Raw genomic sequence first — 22,187 nt, forward strand, 5'->3', positions numbered from 1 at the left:
TTTCCTATATCCAGCCCCTCCAAATTTAGCCTGTTCATGACCAGGAAAAAACATCCATTCCAAATAACCTTGCCCCCACTACATTGCATGCTTTGGTTTCTGTAGCTCTGTAGATTCTGAAATATAAAGAAAAAGTAAAATATTAAGTTTCTTAACAAAAGGAGGAAAACATGAAACATAATATTAGTTCACAACTTGTCTCTTTCCAACTGCTCAGTATAGTGAGCTCAACACCATGAGGAATTCCTTCAGAAGTGAAAATTATTTCCAAGTACTATTTTTTACCCATCCAGTGATTCCAACACAGACACAAAGCTGTTGATGTGTTTCTTTTAAAAACTACAAAACAGGAAAGGTCTGTAGCTTCAAATTTTGAATTTGCCATTGCTAAAATTAAAACTGTCATCCTTGTTACAGATTATTACATAAACCCAACTTCTTATCCCCCTGCACAATAGTTACTTTTGATCTAACTAGGCTTAAAGCACATTTCTTGGCCCCACTATCTGCTGCCAGCCTGAAAGGAAGCAAATACCCACGAAGAGAAGATTAAAGGAGATACAGGAATACTTGAGAGCAGAGAATAGCAGGCAGATTTGCTGCTTCTCTGTACCATATTATTGGTTTGGTTTATTCTGACATGGATAAATCAGGAGAGAGAGATTTGTTCACACAAGGGCATGGGCTCTATCCACAAGCCACCTTCATAATAATTGCAGTGCTGCTGAGTACTGTTATAGATAGGTTTAAAGAAAGCTCCCACTTGCCTGCATGTTCTTCCCACAACTCAGAAGAGGCACTAGACAGAGAAGCAAAGGCTCACCGCACCACAGATTTATTTACAACAGTCTACAGACAGGCAGAGCAGCGAGCAATAGAGAATGAAAACCAAGGATAAACTCCCTTCCACAAAATGGAAACTATCCTTTCATGAACAGGTAAGGAGATAACTGAGGGAAAACAAAGAGGAGAATTTCAGAAATTCAGGTGATTTTTTCTTTTTCTCTACATAGCTATTTTGGTAGCCCAAAGAATAACAGACTTTATACTCTCTGTGTAGCCATGACATACACATAGCAGACCCTGTAGCTGCTTCTACATTCTCCCTTTCCCCCAGTATCAACAGAATCAGTCACAGTCAGAATCCATCCAGCGTTGGTTTAAGTTTATGTGCACTCAGATGCACTAATGTGTTTTGACACAAACTGGTATTTGGTGGAATCGTATTTTTTTCCTTTACATTCATCTATTAAACATGCCTCCAGTACTCAAGGAAGTATTACATTACAATACGCTTGCAACCGGTGTAGCAAAGGGGGGGAGCTTCACTGACCAAAGTCCATTAATTTATTTTACCTGCAGATTAATTGTAAAACCTGTGACGCATTGAACACATATGTCCACTAGATAGGTGCAGCATCAGGATCTCAATATTCCTTGAGCCAGGCCAAGCCAAAACTAAAACACACACAAATCCTAAAAAACAGGTGATAAACTCTGCTGCGGTGCAGTAGCTTAATTAAGCCATTGTAAAAAGACACATTTGGGGTTGGGTTTTTTGTTGTTGTTGTTTTGTTTGTTTGTTTTGTTTTCACTCTCCCATGTGCATTATAGATGCATTGCAGGAAGTACAGAACTGAGTAGTTTGTGGTATGTGAAGACATAATGCCAGTGGGGAGCAGAAACACCTGATCCAAGTTACCAAAGGACAAAAATCCAGAATCCTCGTTGGTCAAAAACCAGCTGCTCCCTGAAAACAGGTACCTGTGTACTGGCGTCTGGCAAAGCTATCTTGAATCACCGCTCAGCAAATCTCTAGTGCACACGCCTGGCAGTGCTGAAATGACTTGACCTCTCATTTTTACTTCTGTCCAACATTATGCAGTCTTTTTGCTACTGCAGTAATGAGGGCAGCTCCCTTCCCACTTCCATCTTCAGAAAGCATGAAAGTCACATCACACTGAGGTGCCAGTTCCTTCACTGTTTCCCGCAGGACCCTAGAAAAACTGAAAGGAAAGGGAGAGAAGAACAGAACATTTTAGCAGCTGCTTTCTGGTCTAAGATCTTTACATTTATCTATTCACAAGAAACCATAACCTCAGCCAACATCTTCCACTGGTTCTCCACAGCATCTCTTTCTGTTTATTTTTCCTCCTATTCATGAAAGAGACAAATTTCTGCTCACAATCAGATTCTAACTGATACTCCTCCACTTTAATTTTCTTCAGCATAATGCCAGACACGCCCCCCGCCTTGCTTTTAGAGATCATGGAGGAGACTCCCTTCTCCCAACTTAAAAGCTAATGCATCTACTTCTAGTCCTTGCTCACAAAATATTGACTCAACTCCAAAAACTCAACACAGCTTTCCATCTGGGACACACAGATATTGCAGAAATCCCCCAAAACATTGGAAAATAAATATTAGAAGAGTAAGTTCACTCAACACCCCAGAGAAAAGAGCCTCCCAGTGGTAACTGGACTTGACTTTGCAATTTGTGATCCTTTGTCTAGGCAAGGGAAATGACAGGATGCAGGGAAATATGTTAGATCTTTATCCCCTCTCTCATGTTTTATCATCTCAGCAGAAAGCTGGTACAGCTTGGTATGTTGGCACAGTGGAAATGAGCAAAGAGCAAAGGAAAGTGGTACCAAGGCACTCACTGTGGATGAAGCTTGTACAAAGTCCCATCTACTCCAACGGTGATTTGCAAGTGCTCCACACCTCGGTTTTCTCTCTTCTTCTCTACAATAGCCGCCAGTCCTGCCCCACAGAGCTGAGCAGCTCTTTTTGAAACAGCTCCACACACCTCTTTCACAATGATGCTGTCTTCACACGTGCTGTCCAGGCCGAGCTGCTGAAGAATACGCCGGACTTGGAGGAGGGCAAGCCGGTCGCTACACAGAGGGAAACACATACGGCAGCAAGGCATCAGAGGAAGCTTTGGCAGGCATGCAAATGAAAATCTTACAGCTGAGACTCTGCCACGATTCAAAGGAAATGAGACCACCTCTCTGACTCTAACACTCTCCAATTGTTTTAAGATTCCAGTCTGAATTCAGATTGAAAACTTGCTCCTGGCATGTCCTTTGCTATGTTAGACACTATTTCCAGAAGGCACAAATGGTAGTTATTCACCTAACTCCCAACATCATGAGGGAGCTGAGCCAGATCAGCCACCTGACTTATTTCTGATCTCAAGGCTGAGACACTACCTTCCAAGGTTTTCAACAGTAGAAAGCATTTCAAAATAGCCTGGAAGACCATTGCGATCACGCACTGATATGTAAGTAAGAACATATTTGTGAAGTGTTCATATTATCACTGACTTTTTATTTTTTTAAATAAGTACTATTTTAAGTCCTACAAGAAACACTCCAAGTGTAATCACGCTTGATGGTTACCAGCTGGGATTAAGCCATGACACCATGTAAATCTAACAGCTTTACCTCTCAATCTGAGATAGGAATTTTGTTTCAAATATGCCTCTCTTCCTGAGTGATTCCGAAATCTGTCCTCTGAACAGCAGTCCTTGTTTGGTTAAGTCGATCAAAATTTGCCTTACTATTTCACCTAGGTACATTCCACTGGTCATTTTTTCATACCTGTTATGTTATAAAAGAAAAAAAAAAGTGCTTTTAAAGACATTGCATGTTAGCTTTATTTAACATGAGTGGTATGTACATGCCCTACCAACTCTCAAAAAAGGAGTAAAGGCTTGCAGAGCAATAGCCATTGAACTCCATCCTTCAACCACGAAAAATCTGTTGCAGTGACTTCAAGCGCAAACATTAATTACAACATATTTACCTACATTAAAAGGTAACAGAACTAGAAAAAAAACTTCTAATATTAAACAGAACATAGTGTTAAAGCCAGAGTGCACATTGAAGTGAAACATTTCCGTGTCTCCCCACCATGCATCACCAGTGAGTCATATGTAATCAAAGCTGTCTTTACCAAACAAAGAACAGTCCAGTTCAGTTTATCCTCCTGCACAAGTTGTATTTTACCTTTGAAAAAACACTCCAAGAGGAGGAACATAGCAAGGCCTACACGTTGCAGGGAAATCTTAAGAGCTGTGCTGTTTGGTAACTGCCCTAAGGTGAAAATAATGCTGTGGTAATAGAACCAATTTTCATCTTTGGTTTTTTTTCTGGATATCGGCATTACTTACCATGTAAGTGTAATATTAAAATTTCCTTTCTGATTATTCATTAAGCACATTTTAAAAAGCAGCCAGTGTGTCTTGAAGACTGACTTCATCAGGCTCTTAGCATCAGGACCATCACATTTACCTCTGTTTCCCTGGGTTTAGTGAGCCTTCATCTACTTCTTTATCGTATTTTGTTCTGATGTTGTCAATGCAGCCGTTGTCACCAAATCCTCCCCATTCTGTATTAATGCACATTTTTCCTTCATCCCCTTCCACTATTTCTATGTTTTTCATGTCCTCCATATAGCATACGTTACTGCCCGTTCCTAGGAGGAAAGAAATGACACTGCTTCAGCCGGAAAAGTGAAGTAGCAGCTGAAACACATGGAAGACGATTGCATTGATCATCTTAAAAGCTCCCTTCTCCATATCCCAAATGTCAAAGATCTCTCCATATCTCACAAGTGGCAAGAGCTAGGCAATAATGTTAAGAGTGCTGTAATTTACCACAACAGAAGTAAAATGGGTCCCGCACAGAAAATCCCCAGCATAGAGGAATGAAGATTCTCTGTTACAGGTCACAAATGGCTTTGGAAGTCATTGGCAAGCACTGATAAGTCACTGCTACCAGTCTGGTTGTAATGTACCACAAATCATTTTGCATGACAGCATGCTCCCAAAAGCAAACTCTGCCAAAAGCCTAGCAGCCAGTCAAGCAGCTACCAAGTCTCAAATGATTTGGGGAACAGGGCCTCACCACTTGCAACATGTGTTACATTAACTAATATAAGGACTGGTTCTCCAAACAAAATGGCATAGCTGATGCAGTTAGCCAGACAGAAGAGTCTATTTTCCAATAGGGGCTTCACATCTTACATGCTTAGATGTAAGCATGATCTTTCTGGCTGAAAACTTGGGAGGAACCTACTGGGGGAATCATCTAGAAAGCCCAAGAAGATTTCATTAAGATTTTTTAAAATATTTTCTTGTTCCAAGGCCTATGACCTGGCTACACAGTAAATATCAACACACTTGTCAAAACAAGGATTAACGCTCTATCTGCTGTTCTCATATTCTTCTACCATGCATACACTTGTTAGGCGCCATAAGAGATATGATCAAAAGTCCAACACATTCAGGATCCTATCTCCTACAGGTATTATTATGTTCTGCATTGAATACTACAGAAATCTGCCAAGAACCCCAAGTGACTAGTAAGACCATATATCAAACTCAAATAAAAGATGTTGTTTGACAAATTCCAAAATAGGGTGTGAAACCTAGCACCTGCATACATGCTTTCTTCTTACAGTTGTCACTTCAGCATCACTGTACCTGCAATAAGGCCAATCTCACAGTTTGGATCCTCATATCCGCATGTCATCATTGTCCCAACAGTGTCATTCACCACTGCTACAATGTCCAAGTCAAACTCCTAAAACACAAGTCACAATCATTAGTGGGGTCTCAGAGGAAGAGGGAGGGTGTATTAAATACACCAAATAGAGCAGAAAAGCATAGCTCACGTTTCTTCTCCTGATGGCCTCTCTCAGCATATCAACAACATCTTCCCCCTCGCAGTCTGTTGCCTTGAAACCTTTTGTCCATCCCACAAGTGTTCCCTGAAACAGAAGAGAAAGCAAATCTTAAGTGAAGACAGAGAGAAGACTAAATTCCAAGCATCAGTCTTATCTTGTCTCCAACCCTCCCCCCCGCCTTTTTTTTTTTTTTAATAATGTCCTTCCCTGGACAAGTTACTGTGACTGTCTAGGGTAGAGTGTGTGCACATGTATCTTTGTTACTCAACTGTAACAAAGACTGTAGTGACCTGTAGTGACTCCAGGTTTACTCAGCTATTTACCAAGACACTGCCAACTCAGTGCCTTCTAACAGGCTCATTTGGAAAACCTTCTCATCTCACGTCCTGTGCACATAGCCATTACGTTATCTGTGGGGGAAAGACTATAAAAAATACTTTTGCTGTAAATAATTAAACATCCAACAAACATTAATGAACAGCTGCTAATTAATTTTTGGCTCATTTACTGAAGGACACTTGTATGATCCCACTACTCCAGGCAACACTAATTTGTTTCTTTTTTGGACAGCAACCTGGCCTGACAGAAGTAGATTTCCAGGTTACATGAAGTAATTAGTCTTCCACTTGGTAACTGGCTCTGGACTGTCTGTTCAAATAAGAAAAAAATAGGGTACCTGGAAGAAAAAGCTTCTTTAAAAAAAAAAAAAGGCAACTCAAGTTCGAGCAACAGTGAAAGACGAAACACACAGGGCAACATACTATGGGACCCTGACACAGATATGTCTCACTCAGTTTGCCACCACTGCTGTGGAATTTCTTTCGTTATAATTTGTCAAGACCTAAATACTATGCCATAGGTTTGGAATGCATATTGAGTGGTCTCCCCACAAAAAGCCAAGTCCTATTGGTATAGTCTCAACTGTGATCTGAATATTGAGACAGAGCAGACTAGATTCTAGACTTAGAAGCTATTGTGAAACCCACCAGGACACGAAAACATTAAATAAAATAGCAGTGTCTCATTTCCCCAATAACCTACATATTTGACTAGAATTAAGCACCACAACCGCCACTGCCCCTCTTTGGAAATACATAAAAAAATAATTGAGAATTATTTCTTCCTGAATTTCATTTTTTTTATTCTGTTTTTTTCCTCACATCAGATCTGGAAAGATGAAGATATGATTACTGTCAAAAAGCCAACCCTTCCAAGCTGAACAAGCAAGCTCAGTTCAGCCCACTGACACTTAACAAAAAGAAACTAATATAGTGCAGAAGTTATACAGTCAAAGCTGTGCAACACAGTTAGGAAAACACCTTGGGATTGTAGCTGAGCCAAGTGGAAGGAGGCATCTGTTATCTCTTGCAATTGAAAAGTTAAGGCAGCATAAGAGATTCCTGGGCTATTAAAAGTATGTAGTCATTTTGTTATCATAAGGGTTTAATCTTTAGAGAATAAAAGCAAGTAACATCCATCTCTTATCAGATACAAGAGGTGAAAGTTCTACCTCCCATATGCATATAGGATAACCTTCTCATGAAACGCAACTAATTTGCACACTAGAGTAATAAAATTCCCATGAAACAGGTGAAATATTCTCTCCAAAGACTAATTTGCATCTCTCTCTCTCTCTCTTCAACCTTGTAAAGTCCTACTTGGAAGAAACAATTTAGAAGAATAGCTTTTTGCTTGCATTCTCCAAACCAACAAGTCATCCTCTCCCAAAATGATGTCATTTACCAAGCAGATGCACAGCTGCCATTTGACCCATTCTGTGTTGCAGTTCTTACCTTGTCAATGCTGGCTTGCCTGCATGGGAAGGAGAAGGTGAAGCCCAGAGGCAGTCGAGCCCCTTTAATTCCCATATACTCCAGAAAGTCTGCTATGCACTGGACAATATGGTCAAAGAGCTGGAAGGAAAAAAAAAAAGCATATAAATCTCACAGTAATCCCATGCAATGGGCCTTGGCTGGATCAGTTAAACATTCCTTAGAGGTTACCTCTTCCCCCGTCCCTTGCATGATCTCCAAAGGAATGGCAAAGATTTTGTTATACATTTGCACTGATCTTCTTCTCCCACTTCTGATTTTGACCAGCAGAACCCTGAAATTTGTCCCACCAAGATCAAGGGCAAGGAACTTTCCTTTCTCTGTAAGAGAAGAAAAGTATTCAATTTCGGTGCTTCTTGTAGCACGTTTGCCAGTCAGAATGGCATACTCTGCCACACATCCCCACGAAACTTCATCTGTGCCAGTGATAGCACACTGCTTCCCATGGCATTTATCCCATCAGTCTGCTAGCATGGGACTGAAGGACTAGCCAGGTAACATCACAGGAAGCACACGTTTGCCAACATAAATTACCCTGGCATTTACCAGAATAATTGGCATTTTCCCCCCAGAAAACAGACAAGCAACTTTCCTGAACCACCTCCAGGTGATCAGGAAATGGAATTCACCTGTTCCATCTGGTGTCCCACAGACATATGTGGGTAACATCTTCACTGTGGCGCTAGCTTGCGTCTCTCGCTTTAGCCCGTATTCCAGCTCAGTCCTCATTTTGTTCTTAACTTCTCTGAGGGTCTCCAGGGACAGCAGAAATGGTGCGAGAGCGGCATCGATTTGCCTGCGCTGAGCAGCCAGCCTGTATGCCACCGCTGTGACCATGGCAGCTCCCTTCCCACTGCCGCTCACAGACAGGAGGAATCGAACATCACAGTTTGGGACAAGCCTTCTCACCACCTTGTGCAGACGTTTGGCATATCTACAGGAACAAAGAGTTTCTTTAGACTCTCGGAGGCATTTCGTGCATGGTTTACTTCACATACGCTTCTGATACATGCATGCACACAACCTACAGCACAAGTGCTGAAGCACAGTAAAGAGGAGCACAAGGTCAGAAACTGATCTAGGAGATGGGTACAATGAACCTGATTCCTGTCTATTCTGAAGAACCTGTACACTTACAGGAACGTGAAGATACCTCTAAACAAGTGCCAGTGCCAAGGGAGAGGAGCACTGGAGAAAAGCCAGGCAAGAGTGGTGAGTCACAATCACAGAGAGGGTGAGAGTCTCCATCTGGAATCAGACTTCCATCCAGTTTGGGAAAAAGTTTCCAGTTTGGGAAAGCATAGGTTCAAAAACAGGGGAGAGGAGGAAGAAAGAAAGAAAAGAAAAAACCCACAGTGAACTACAAGTGCCCCAAAGGCCCAGGAGTCACTTGAGGAATCATTTGCTCCTCCCCAGACACCACTGTCCCATGTGTCACGTTGTTGCCACCCCACCCCAAGTTCAAAAGCTCCTGAGACAGGTTTGCAATAACTAAGCCAGTATGACCCTCTGCACTCCACCAGATCTTATCCCAACCCTGCAGCAAGACCAGCAGTTCTCTGAAAATCCGCACATATATGCAGATGAAGACTCTTTGCAATACCAACATGTGGCCAGCAATTACCAAATCCTCTTTAGTTACTTACTGGGGGTGGGTTTTATAGAGTCCCCCATCAATCCCAACAGTGGTTCGCATCCTTAACAGTTTTTTATTCTCTCTCAGTCGGGTCAGTATGGCTGCTAAGGTGGCAGCACAGAGGTTGGCCGAGCGAAAGGAAACGATGGTGCAGACATGCTGAACAGCGATGCAGTCCTCTTCAGAGGGAAACAGATTCAGCTCTGTAAGGATCTCTTTTGTGTTGCTCAGACCTTCCTTGTATCTACCCCAAAACAAAAGAATACATCATCTAATGGAAGGATATTAAGGCAACACAGAAATCAATACCTGCATGTTGGCTTAAAAAGAAATGAGAGGAGACCAGGGTAGAACCTACCAGGCAGCATCATAATTGGTTCCCATAAACCAGTAATGTCTTTCCCGAACTATTCCCAAAAGTACCTGGAGGAGAGACCAGCTTTTTAAGAGGCTGCTTCCTGGGGTTCATTTTTTGGTGAGACATACCAATTAGCTAGCCAAGAAGAGAACAGGATAAAATATTTAGTCCATAGAAGGAGAGCACAGGAACAGATGTACAGCCTCACTCCATACTACAAAGAAAATTATTCCTGGAGTAACAAACAAGGACCAAGATTCCTCTTCAAAATACCAGAATCTGTCCGTTTTCCATGTAGTCCTCCATTAGCTGATCCACAGTCTGTACTACAACCCCACAACGCCAGTATTCCTACATCTCAGAAGCTGAAAACGGCAACAATCATCCCATGTACTCAAGTCTCCAAAGTGGTTATTCAAACAACCTGCATGTGTTAACAATGGATTTGCTACTGTGGCACTTTGCTAAAACTTTAGCTTCCACCAATTCCCACTTACAGAAAGATCAACTTTTATCCTAGGCAAAAGCAAAATCAAGGTGAACAGTTCAGGATTTTTCCCAGTACTCACAGATTATAACTATATGTTCATTACCATTGCTGTGCTTGTGAAAGACTAACAGTCACTCTCAAGCAGAATATTGCAGGTTCTTACTTTTCCATTGCAGACACATGTTTCATTTCAATCTTGCCCTTCGTAAGCAGAGCTGTTGACACTTTCCCATTGAAGAGTAGACCTTCCTTTGTCATTTTGAGGAGAATGAGTCTTACAAGTTCCCCCAAATACAGGCTGCTGATCATTTTCTCAAACCTGGAATGGGGCACAGGAAGCATTACAGGTATTTACCAGCTAGCCAGAACTATGAAAAGTTCAAGTATGAGCATCTTACGTTCTTATGCAGGTTGATCACATTTAAGCATGTACAAAAGCGGTTTGGGAGTCAAAAGACTTGCGAGCAGCTCAGCCAGTAAAAGCAGTTTTGATGAACCAGGCTTTAAATATGCCCTTTGTTTACCTTCCTCCTCTCTTTATCCCACCACAGCATCATACCAGAGCAACCACCTATCAGTACATTAACGTATTAGCAACTGCAGCAGCAATCCCTTGGCCTCTGGGGCAGGGAGGTGTGAAAGGCACCCACCCTTCCCAGAAGAGAAAGGTCTGGATAGGACAGGACCAGGATCAAGTCAACTCAGGTTCACTTCCTGTTCCAAAGGGGCTCCTGGCATACACTGGAAACGCACTCAGAGAACTCAGACTGCCGAGGCAAATCAGCCAGGGAATCACTTACAATTGTTTTCCAGGATTGAGAGATCCCAGATCGAGCTCCCGATCAAACTCTGTGCGGAGGTCGTCCAAAGCACCGTCATCTCCAAAGGCACCCCACTCTGTGTTAATGCACATCCTCCCTTCATCACCTTCCACCAGATCAATGTGCCTCATTTCCTCCATGTAGCATGCGTTGGTGCCAGTCCCTGTGCATGTTGGAGACAGTGTGGATAAAATTACCTGTTTGTTCCAGGTTTGCTTTTTGTTTGTTTTAAGTCCACATGTTTGGGAATAAATCAGTATATTGTCTTTGGAAGAAAATATAAACACATAACCCTGTGGTACAGGATGCAAATATCAAGCCACCTGCACTTGTTAAATAATCATTTCACAGTGAATGAAAAAAAAAATTGGAAATTAATATAAGGCTTGACTTGTTTAAAAACATTTTTTCTTTTTCAAATGTACTTCTATGTGCCTTAGAAAAGCCACCACGGTGCACAAAGCAGAGACATTGTGGAAAGCGTAGCTGATCCTAACTACCAGACGTGAGAGGAATTCAGCTTTCTCTGGACAGACAGACAGTAATTTTCTATACAGTCAGCAGAAAAGTTTAGTATGCTGGTCACAACTGAACCCAGACAAAATGGGGACTGTGGTATTTGATGGCAATGTGATCAGCATAAAAACAGCTGCCTTACAGAAGGCAGCCAGGCTTGAAAATCTGACCATTGTTTTTTTCATTTTCTTCCTGCTCTTTCCTGTACTGGGACACTCCCTTCTACTCTAGATTTGTTAGGGTTAAACAAATGACAGGGGAAAAAAAACTACTTAGTGAACAGAAAAAATTACCAATTATGAGTCCAACTTCACAGCGCTGGTCATCATATCCGCAAGTCATCATGGTTCCCACGGTGTCATTGACAAGTGCCAAAACATCAACATCTATGTCCTAATAGCATAAAGATGGGTGATTAACAGGAAAAAAAAGCTCAGAAAGCCTCCTGTGTGTTAAAGCAACAACATGCAGACATACTCCCCGGGCGGTACTTTGAAGGCCTGGTTCAGGAAAGATCTTCAGTTGAAAGACACACTACTTCCTTTTATAACACTATTCCCACAGCCCCGTAAAGTAACAAACATCTCTGAATTCTCAAGTGCTTGGCCAGCCATGATTTTTGCTTGCAGGATTTTTTTTTTCCCCAATCCAACCTCATTTGCCAGAAGAGCAACATGTTATTAGTTTGAATTTTGTGATGTGCTAGCACCTATGTATCTGTCCCTATGGGCTGCATGATAGGACAATGTCCTACCACCTGAGCAGATCCCACCAAATGGGACAGAAAAATATACATACATAAAAGCAGCTATTCAACACAAGGCTGTGCACCAATATCACACTCAAGTAAAAAGCCTTTCCATCAAAGCTGTGCAGTTTTCCTTTCACACTGAGGTAACTTGATAAAAGTAAAATCATAGTTGTCAAAGGATTCTTGTAACTCAGATGCCAAAACTAGCAGGGGGGGTGGACTTCACCCAAGAAGTCTCATATCCTTTGTTCCTGCTAACTACAGAAAGACTGATACAGAGAAAGAGGTGAACCAAAATCAAGGCTGGCTTTTCACCGTGTGAGAAAACAGAATTTCCTCTTTACTACAAGGATGTCAAGGTATGGAAAGATGCTTTGTATTTCTTGAATGGTGCTACCCATAGCACCAAACATGTTGAAAAACAAGGCTTTTCAAAATATTAAAACACAGTGTTATTCAAAAGTATACACTAGCTTGAAGGCACATTTAATCATGTCTTGCTGCTGACCTTAAAAATTACAGTCAACCAGCCCATCTCATAGATTGAAGTGGACCAGCAAGCCCTGGCAGTGTTAGGTATGCCAATTTGAGACAATAGCTTCCCCCTCCCAACCTTCATCCCACAAGCCAGGCTATGAAACACAGTGTGTACCCACATCTTACCAAAGAGGTTCACAACAGAATCCCTTTAGCTCAGACAGACAGTGGGGCCATACTGGTCCACCGTCAAGGCCAGCCCAGTTTATCAGTGTGCAGTTGCCATCACTGTTAGACTGATCTGGGGCAGCCTGAGTTGTATGTCCCCTCCCATGGCTTCAGCTCCAAGGAAGAGACAGATCTACCAGATATACAGCCGTGTTGGACATTTGTTACTGGCTGCCCTTGAAGGATGTCTGACAACTCCCAAAACAACTCACACACACCAAGAGCTGATCTCCCAGGAGGATAATCTGGGGCTGCTCAGGTTTACCTCCTGCACGTACAAAACTTGCCTTATGCTTCTGGAGGGCCTTGCGCAGAGAGCTGACCACATCTGTGTCCTGAACGCCTCGGACCTTGAAGTGTTTCGTCCAGGAAAGAAGAACCCCCTGCAAAGTCACAGTCCAGTGACCCAAAAGCTCCAACTGTAGCATACAAACCTGCCACAAAGACCAAAGCCTGTGGAGAAGTCCACTATGTCTCTCCACACATTAAAATGTGGGCCCAAATAAGTCACAGCAGAACATCTCACCTTGTGGTGCCTGTCAGTACAAACACAACTAAACAGGTACAGTAATAAAGTCCCAATCCTAAAAATGCTTCTCCCTGTGCTTTGTTTAAAGCATGTGTGGCTCATCACAAACGAACAGCACTAAGCACAAAGCATTTGCAGGACCGGGACCCAAAGCACAGATCCCTAAAAATGAAAGAGAGGCTAGAATAAGAGACCACAAAATAATTGCAACCAGCCCTTCATTTCCCCACACAGCCTCTCTCAAACAGCTCAGGTACAGGTCTTCCCTATTTAGAATCAACTGTAAAAAAGAAATTGAATGAGAGTGATAAAAAAGAAACATGCTTCAGAAAACAAAAGTATGTGTTTTACAGTCTAGCAGTCTTCATACAAGGGCATGTGGTTACTATGGAACTGTGTACTGATTACGTAAGAGAACAGCTTTAGTGTAAAGATCGTGTTGCCTTGAGGTGATAAATGAGTGTCTGAATGGTAGTCAAGTCTAATTAAATGCTAATGGTCATCCACGCCTTCTTCAGAGAGCTATGTAAACATGACCACCACAAAAAGGCCACAGGGTAACACTCCCATGCAATAGCTTCTCTGGGTTCTGCTTGCCAGTAATATTCCTTTTTGCATCTTACCTCTTCCAATTTGGTCTGTTTGCATGGAAAAGAAAATGTAAAGCCAAGAGGTAATTTCTTGTGCTTCAGGTTTTTGGTCTCCATGAAGTCTAACAGACAGTCAGCAACGTAATCAAAGAGCTGCAAGAGAAAGGAGAGGACAGAATCAGGCTGCTTCCAGCAGGCATGCACTCAAGCACAGCACCACCACAGAAGACCCTGTGTGCCCTACCTCGGCTCCATTCCCCTGTATGACCTCCTTGGGTGTGGGGTAAAACTTGCTCTCCAGCTGGCTGCTCTGCTTCCCGTCATCAAACACCTTCACCTGGTGGGCACGAAACTGGGAGCCACCCAGGTCAACAGCAAGGAAGTCACCCTTCTCTGCAACACAAGTGGGCAACCATCACCGGTGGTGGCCGAGAAGCATGGCCCAGATGCCATGCCAAAGGCCACAGCCCAGGGCCCCTGCCTCACCTACCCCATCATGGCAGGTCCTTACCCTGTGGGCCCAGGAGCATCACCAGGAAGGCTGAGAGCTGGCAACCCCAAGCAAGGGTATCAGGTCCCTCCTGTTAGCTTGCTATGTGGCAGCTAATTTCATTTTTATTTAGCAGTCTGGTTTTGCCTGCCCTGCTCCTTCCACCACAGCATGTTTTCAAGCTGCAGTGGGATAAGCTTCTTGGCAAGAGAGGCCCAAAGCAACTGCAAAGCCAACCAGAACATACAGGAGCTGCAAAACCGTACACCTGAAACATGGGGAAATGGGAGTTTGAGAGCATTACCTATATCCAGTAAAGAATGCAGGATTTGCAGTCACATGTTAAGACTTGGCCCTACCACAGAAGTCAACTTCCAAGTGGGGCAAGACTAATTTGCCACCCAAAGTCAACCAACACAATAATTTCCAAATGCCTTTAGGTGTTTCTGTAGAAGTAACATTCTGTTTCTCAGTCAGCAGCACCCTTGGCTCAAACACATGCTTCTCTAGCCAGAGACCAGGACAGTGTGGCCTCACTGCTACAATAAAACAATTATCTATCCCACACACAGGAGAAGGCCCTTCCCAAAAGGAAAATGTAGTGATATGTGCATAGCCTTGCGTGATCTTTGTTCCACAGTACAAACATCTGACTAAATTTTATCAAATCTGACCCTGAAAGGGAAACAAACAGGAAATTCTACCTGTAATACCACAGTCAGATATCACAAAGGTGAGGAGGCAAATTGGGTTACTCAGTAAACTGTGACATTAGTCAGACCATTAATCCCTGAATGATTAAAAAGTGATGATGCTCCATATGGGTCATTTCAGGTAGCTACACTGAGGGCACTGAAAAATCTGGAAGTTCATTGCTATTGCAAATGGGAAAATCCAGGCAAGCTTGAGGTGTTTAAATATACTGGAAGTTTTGTCTGGAAACAAAGTAAGGATTTTGCAAAAGAGCAAAAATAGAAAAATCAATGTGATACTTAAAATAGGCAATGTGTCAATAAGACATAGCCCAGCTTGACTTTGCAGCACACCCTTGACACAGCAGAAAGGTCACACAGGCCAGGAAAGCATGGCCTCGAGGAACATGAAGTCTTGCAACAGTGACAACACTACATGCAATCTTCCAAGTCTCCTGACCTCAGGGGCTCCCTGCTATTTCAGGACAGGGTCAGTGCCATGTGAGACCTCAGGACAAGTGATGGTCACTAAGATAGCAAGGGTTAAGCTAATACTTCTTTTTCGTAGATGAAGGTAGCAGCAAAAGGAAGAGTGCCCAGTTCCAGCCAGGTAGTTTGAGAGGATTGTATATAATTTCTCTCAGACACACCTCATTTCAAGGGACTATCCTCCAAATGTTCTCTTTATGCCATTAAAGCTGTTATTTCTCATCTAATTGCAGGAAAATTACCTTCAGAAGGAATAAAGTCCTGTAGAAATGAGGTACAAAGCAAACATTTAGCTTAAGTTTTCTGCACAGCTATTATACACTGAGTCCTGACCTATGCCAGACACAGAGTCCTGCACAAATGCATAGACTTGGTTAAATCTGTGAAAAACATAATTTTCTGTCAGCCTGCACTGCTGGGAGCCAGCTGAGCCAGAAGAGTTATTTTGGATGTGCATACTTCTCCGAACAAGGCAGGCCTTTAGATCCTACCTCACCTCACATACTCCCAAAGGACACTGCTGCACTTTCTCCCTCTCTGTTTAAGTTTCAGGGGCAACTGGAAACCAGGATCCAGCTGCAGAAGCAGAACAGGCTGTTTCCTGGTAGACCCCATCCAGAAGCAGATTTTCTCAATGCAGAAGGCAATGAAGGGCAGGAGGGGATCACTTTTTGGGGCAATAGAGAAAGCAGTGCAGAGTTTGCTGTCAGAGGCCGAGAGGGGATCACAGCTCCAGGAACGCAACGTTGCTGCCACTTTGCAATTTGAGGGGTTTCACTGCAGCATCCTGCCTTCCCTCTAGCTCCATCAATGCCAGGGCCACAGCACTGCCCACATCCTCACACCTGCAGCACACTGCACTGCAGGGTCTGAGCTGTAGAGGCTGCCCTTGCCGTGTCCAACCACAGCTCCTGCAGCAAGGCCTGCACTAGGTACAGCCACATTTGAGATGAAAGAGGCTGTTTTCTGAGCGCTTACTAGGTTCTTTCCTCAAACATGCAGCACTAGGTCAAAATCCACCTGATGCAGGGAAAAAACCCTCTGCCAGCACTCCCCCAAGTTGTCTATTGTCTCCTCCATAGGCACCTGCTTTCTCAACATGAGACAGGGAGTAACCCAAAGCCATTGGCTGCCCTGTGTCTTTGCTGTGCTGTCCTTGAGTACTGGCAGCAACTCACCATCTTCCTAAACCAGCACTGCTGTGATGGAGCAGGGGGAACTCACCTGAGCCATCTGGAAGTGAGCGCACAAATGACGGCAGCATTTTTACTGTTGCCGTGGGGTTTGTGTCTCTCCCCAGGCCCTTCACCATCTCAGCCTGGAAACGAGCCATCACATCCAGTAAGACATCATCGGACAGACGCATGTGATACAGGTACCTGTCAACCTGGAAAGATGAAAGGTGTTATTCAGGAGGCATGCAGGCTCCTCAGTGCTCAGCAACTGCCTTGGGATGAGCACTGCTTCCACACTACAGAAGGACTCTCCTACATGTACTGGGGAGGCTTCCTTTATATCCATGAGCAGAGAAAACGCAGGAACTTCCTAGCTACTTGCACTAGTTTTCTAACCATGAGGAGTGCAGTTTGGCATGAAGGATCTGAAAATCCCGAACTCCGATTCCAGCAGCACCCCTGCATTATGCTGAACAAGAACTACTATGCTCATTCCCACTCACTTGATGGACATAAGGCTAAACAGATCCTAAGGAGACAAAAGAATTCCTTTCACATATGTAACAAACTGAAGGTGAGCATACCACCTACACAAACCCCACCTCTCTGATTCTACAGGTTCATTTGATTTTTGACCTCAGCACTTAAATTCCCACAATTGTCAGTGCAAGCAACCTCCAGGACATCATCAGAACATTTTACTGTTATAAAAACTTTGTTTTGCAAATGTTTAATGCAGCCTTGGTGAATTACTGTCAAAAAGTTAGCCATCTTTTCTGATATCTCAGTAACTTACCAACATACACAAGCTCATGAGACTTGCCTGAGACCCAGACAAGCTGTTTTTACACCATCCTTTCCTCCTATACATGTAATGAACTGGAACTGTAAAGTATCTCGACCTGATGAGAATTGGCCCTCTCTGAGTCAGGTCCAGAAAATGCCATCAGTACCCAAGCGTGTCAGCCGCAACCTGAAAACATCTATTCAGCTACTGCTTCAGTCCACAGACAATTAACTTTGTTGGCATGACAGGCTGGAGTGCAAAGCCTTTTTCTCACTCCAGCTCTGCCTTCCATTCTCTTGTGATTCTAGGATTACATCTAAAACACATTTTTGGGTGCAAACAATATCCTTTTTTAAGGGTCTATAACTTGCTGCATACATCGAAATAAAAGCCAGATGAATTTAAAAGGAATCAAAAGCATCTATGAAGTAGCAGACACTCATTCAGCTAAACTAGTAGAGAAGCTAATCAGTGTTTCTGTACAGCTTCACCAGTGCAAAGCTTAAGGTTTTCTTCTACAGGACCACACACTGCTTGGTCTGACATTTACCCGCAGGGCTGGATACACAGCTGTAAGTAAGGTGGCCTAGAAACTACATAACTGGGTACAAGGATTAACGCAGCAAAATAAGAATCTGTCAACATCCAAATGCTTTTCCACTGGGGAGCCAGACTTTGGTGCTGTATGAACAAACATGATGCAGGCATAATAATTCTGTGCTCCAAACAGGTGGATGTTGCCTGGAGGGTAATCTGTGTTAACATCCTACTCCCCACAACGTGAGACTCCCAGCCAGAGGCGGTGGGCAGGGGAGAGAGGTGAGGCAGCTTCCAACACTTCGCTAGTACAGACAGCTCTTGCACCATGGGCTATATTATTACGGTGCTTTATCTGTTCAGAGCATTTCATCAGTCCCATTTACACAGGGAGGTCTGGAGGGTTGGGAGAACACGCACAAAACAAGGCCCCACTGGCAACAAGGCAGGATTTAAAAGGTAGCATTGTTCAAACAGAGGAGAACACAGGTTGTAGACAAACTGGCCTCTTCTGCAATTTGGACTGGCCACCTATATTAATGAGGCATAAACTACCTATCTATTCACAGTCCCCGTTTTAAACTGATAGTCAGCAATGACCCACCTGAAAGAGCCAGGATCCTAAAGTAACTCCAACACTTACCCAACAGCAAAACATATACACACAGGGGAGAAACTCTTAAACTACAAGATGCAATTGGCAAGGAGCAGCAGCTGCCTTTGGATACAGCTCTGCCTTGAAAAGGCCATTATTTAGATCTTTCTCTGTAGCCCTCATTTGCACAAGCATTTGATTTCCTCTAAGGCTTTTTTGAGGCCCCATCACTGTGTAGGATCCACAATCTCAACCCAAGGACCAGCACTGCTTTTTTGGGCATACAAAAAAAAAAAAAACAAACAACTGGAGACATAAAGCACTCACGCACTCTCACACAGACCCAAATAACTTTGTGACAGAAGTCCCTGTGGAAAAAAAAACACACAAAAAACCCCCCACAGTAATAAAAATTAACCTATCTGTTTGCAGAAAACATGCACTAGCTCCCTGCTTCCCATAGAAACTGCATTCCCCACCCTGTTTATCTACAACCATAGGAGGAGACAGTCCTCTCTGAGGAACTAGATAAGGCTGAGCCCAGGAAAGCCTGCTGACTCTCTAGCCTGATTTACAACCAGAGCAAAGGCCTGTTCACATACCATTTGCTTGTAAACACAGGAATGGCCAGGCCATGCACCAGCAAACTGTCTCGCCATCTCCCTCGCACTGCACAAGGACAGTGCTTGTTTTTAAATGCTTTGCCTCAATTATGGAAACAGCACTGTTTTCATGGCAGGGAGGCTCTTGTTCTTTCCACCACAGAGCAAATAAGCCTGGAGAGGGAGAGGTGGAAGACATTCTTTCTTTCTAATTAGGGAGAACTCAACTCTGCTCCATACATCCTACCCTGGGCTTCTTAAAAGCGAACTCTAAAAAGCATGTGGTTTCTTGCCTTCAGGCAGGGCTAGTTTGCAGCTAGCAGAAAGATTTAATTTTTTTAATTGCTTTGACAGAATCCCTCTGCAGCCTCCTCTCCACTGTCCTCACTTCAGGGAAGTCCTCCCTCAACTACACTCTGGATGTTTCTCTGAAGAGCCCACTCCACCCAAGCACTGCTCCACAAGGTCTCTCCCTTTCTTAGTAAAAAGTAAGAATAAATAGCATTGTCTAGATTAGAGATCTTGGATCAGACCCTCACACAAGGAAAGGGCATTGGGGCCCCCTTCTGATCATATTAAACCCTGGGGATGAAAGGGTTATGACCAAGAGACAGACAGAGACATCTGACTGTTGAGATACCAGGACCTCTCTTAGAATACTGCTCTTCAAGTTAGAATTAGTGTCAAAAGTCCTCCCTAAGAACGAGCCACTCCATGTTTAAGCAAGGGAACAGAGAAGACAGCCCAGTGTTGCTCGCTTTGCTGATGAGCTCAGCAGTGCAGGTGGATCTACCCACCAGGACCTTGGATCTCTCGCACTGCCACGTGTCTGCAGACATCCCCGCCCTCCAGCTGGCTGGAAAACAAGAGGACAGAGCCTGGCAGCAATGGCCACCAGAAAGCACTCAATGGAGACAACAGGACAACAGAGGACCCGCAGAGAAAATGTCTAGAAACCAGAGGACCTCTGACCCAAGAAGCTTACAGGTCCCACATGGTCTTATGATGGACAGCCAAAAACCCATTACAGCATGGCCATGAAAGTAAATCAGGGAAGAGCAACCATTAGGCAGCTCAGCCCCAGTACTGATGGCTTCAGGTCTGGGCCATCTTGAGCTTTTCTGACTGTAATTAAAGGTCACATCTATAAACATCAGAGTGATCAACCAGGTTTGGACAATCAGAGAGGAGGCACAGGCACTTTTCGCACACCAACACTAGCTGGAACTGTCTTCTGAGTCCCAGAACACCTGGCCCAAAGACCCCGAGAGTCTTCCCTAGCCCTGCTACAATGTGAGTGACTCCAATTCCTACTCAGCTTTAGAAATCCCATCCTTCATGCCACACTTGCAAAGCGATTCAGCAAGAGGTTCCTTTCTGCCCTCTGGACTACACCACACCATGTCGGATAAAGTTTAAGCACCACTTTTCCTCATCGAAGATCGTTTGCTCCATTACTGGAAGAGAACTTATAACTGTGCAGGCAAAAGCACTAACCAGACCTATTTTCACACTTGTCAGATGGTTTAGGGTCCAAATACTTCTTACCCCATCTGGCTGTATGCCTTTAGTAGATAACGCCATCATCTAGTCTGCATTATGTACTGCAGACCCTACAGTATCCGAGTAACACAGTTCTCAAAATAGGAATCAGCTAATGCTGCATCTTACCTTTTTTATTTGATCCTCTTTTAGCTTTGTGAAATGGAAAGCTAGCAAGTGGACGGCAAACATTTTCTTGAAGCGGATGGATGAGTCAGTAGTGACAAAGCTGCTGCGAGTAACTCCAAAGCGACAGGTCTTTATTCACGAAGCTGGAGCTAGAGAAACTTCAGCTGAGGCATTTCCCCCAGGGTGAGATAGTGGAGTTCCTGGGAAATTGAGTCCAGAAATAAATCCATCCAGTGTGATCAGTTAAATGATTAAACTTCTGTCTCTTTGTATCACCCCCCACACCAACCCAAAGTCCCTCCCTCCCCAGCTACACACTTCATTGTGCTAGAGCAGGCACCTGGAGAGCTGCCAAGCTGAAGGGGAGAAAAATCGATTTTGTTACTGTCCCACTTGGGAATTGTTACCACTTCGCAATGTAGTTGCTATGCAGCCTGCCCTGCTTCGCCCCGCTTCGTTCCCGGGGGTCTGACAAGCTCCCACCAGCACAGCACGCAACAAAGTGCTGCAGGAAATCTGGAAAGTTAGAGAGGATTTTAGGAGGTTTCTTCCCTCTGCTCAGCACTCTCACTTGCGAGACAAGCCCTTCTGCATGAATTAACTCTGCTCCAGTTCCACACAGTGCACCCTTATCTGCGGCTTTTTTCCAATTAAGCTTGAGCCGTGTAAAGAAGCAAAGAGACACACAGACCCCTGCCCCCAGCTGAAATACCTCTTGCGCAATTTCCAGCAGAGAGGTTTTCTACAGATTATTCTCCCTTCACCCCTCCTGAAGACAAAGTTTCAGACCAATGCAGATCCTCGGCATTGCAAAACCTGGGGAGGGGATAGATTTATCTGGCAGCCAACAGTGTTTATATCAAACTGCCTCACTTGATTAATACCTTTAACTGGCAGCACAGAGTGCCTACAGCAATAGCGGCTTCCTTATACCATCAGATCTGAATTTGACACAGCGTTTAACTGTTACTCTGAAAAGTTCATTCTGAATACAGACATGATACAATGACAAAATGCTGGAAACAAATGATACAGACTTTGGACATCATCCGAAGGAAAGTGGATGAAATGTTAACACGAAGGAGAGAAACAAAAAAGAAAAAAAAAAAAAAGAGCCTCTAATTACCCCATGAAAATGACTCACTCTCAAACTACAGCTACACTTGGTGTAGTTACCCCCCAATTACTGTTGAGTATTTCAGTGGGAACCGAGGACACTTACTGCAC

General features: G+C 43.7%; 1 protein-coding gene across 1 annotated transcript; it reads right to left on the reverse strand.

Annotated features, from left to right (window-relative positions):
- Nucleotides 1–1,351: 1,351 nt before the first annotated feature.
- On the reverse strand, nt 1,352–21,023 carry HKDC1 (hexokinase domain containing 1). The gene is made up of 18 exons (XM_010288099.1): nt 20,961–21,023; nt 16,818–16,980; nt 14,167–14,315; nt 13,956–14,075; nt 13,091–13,186; nt 11,641–11,740; nt 10,811–10,994; nt 10,174–10,329; nt 9,173–9,406; nt 8,156–8,460; nt 7,698–7,846; nt 7,488–7,607; nt 5,683–5,778; nt 5,492–5,591; nt 4,299–4,482; nt 3,450–3,605; nt 2,664–2,897; nt 1,352–2,006 (listed from the first exon to the last, which is right to left on the reverse strand). Exons 1-18 carry the CDS (start codon nt 21,021–21,023, stop codon nt 1,862–1,864), a joined length of 2,754 nt encoding a protein of 917 aa, XP_010286401.1. The 3' UTR covers nt 1,352–1,861.
- Nucleotides 21,024–22,187: the final 1,164 nt, after the last annotated feature.

This window comes from Phaethon lepturus, unplaced genomic scaffold (assembly GCF_000687285.1).
Source record: "Phaethon lepturus isolate BGI_N335 unplaced genomic scaffold, ASM68728v1 scaffold10395, whole genome shotgun sequence".
Taxonomy (NCBI): domain Eukaryota; kingdom Metazoa; phylum Chordata; class Aves; order Phaethontiformes; family Phaethontidae; genus Phaethon; species Phaethon lepturus.

Coding starts and splice junctions, on each gene's coding strand:
- HKDC1 (XM_010288099.1), bottom strand. CDS start 21,023: ATGTTTGCCGTCCACTTGCTAGCTTTCCATTTCACAAAGCTAAAAGAG. Junction 11,741..13,090: donor AGGCCCTCCAGAAGCATAAG/GCAAGTTTTGTA, acceptor TTATGCTATTAG/GACATAGATGTTGATGTTTT. Junction 10,330..10,810: donor CTCAATCCTGGAAAACAATT/GTAAGTGATTCC, acceptor GCCCCATTCCAG/GTTTGAGAAAATGATCAGCA.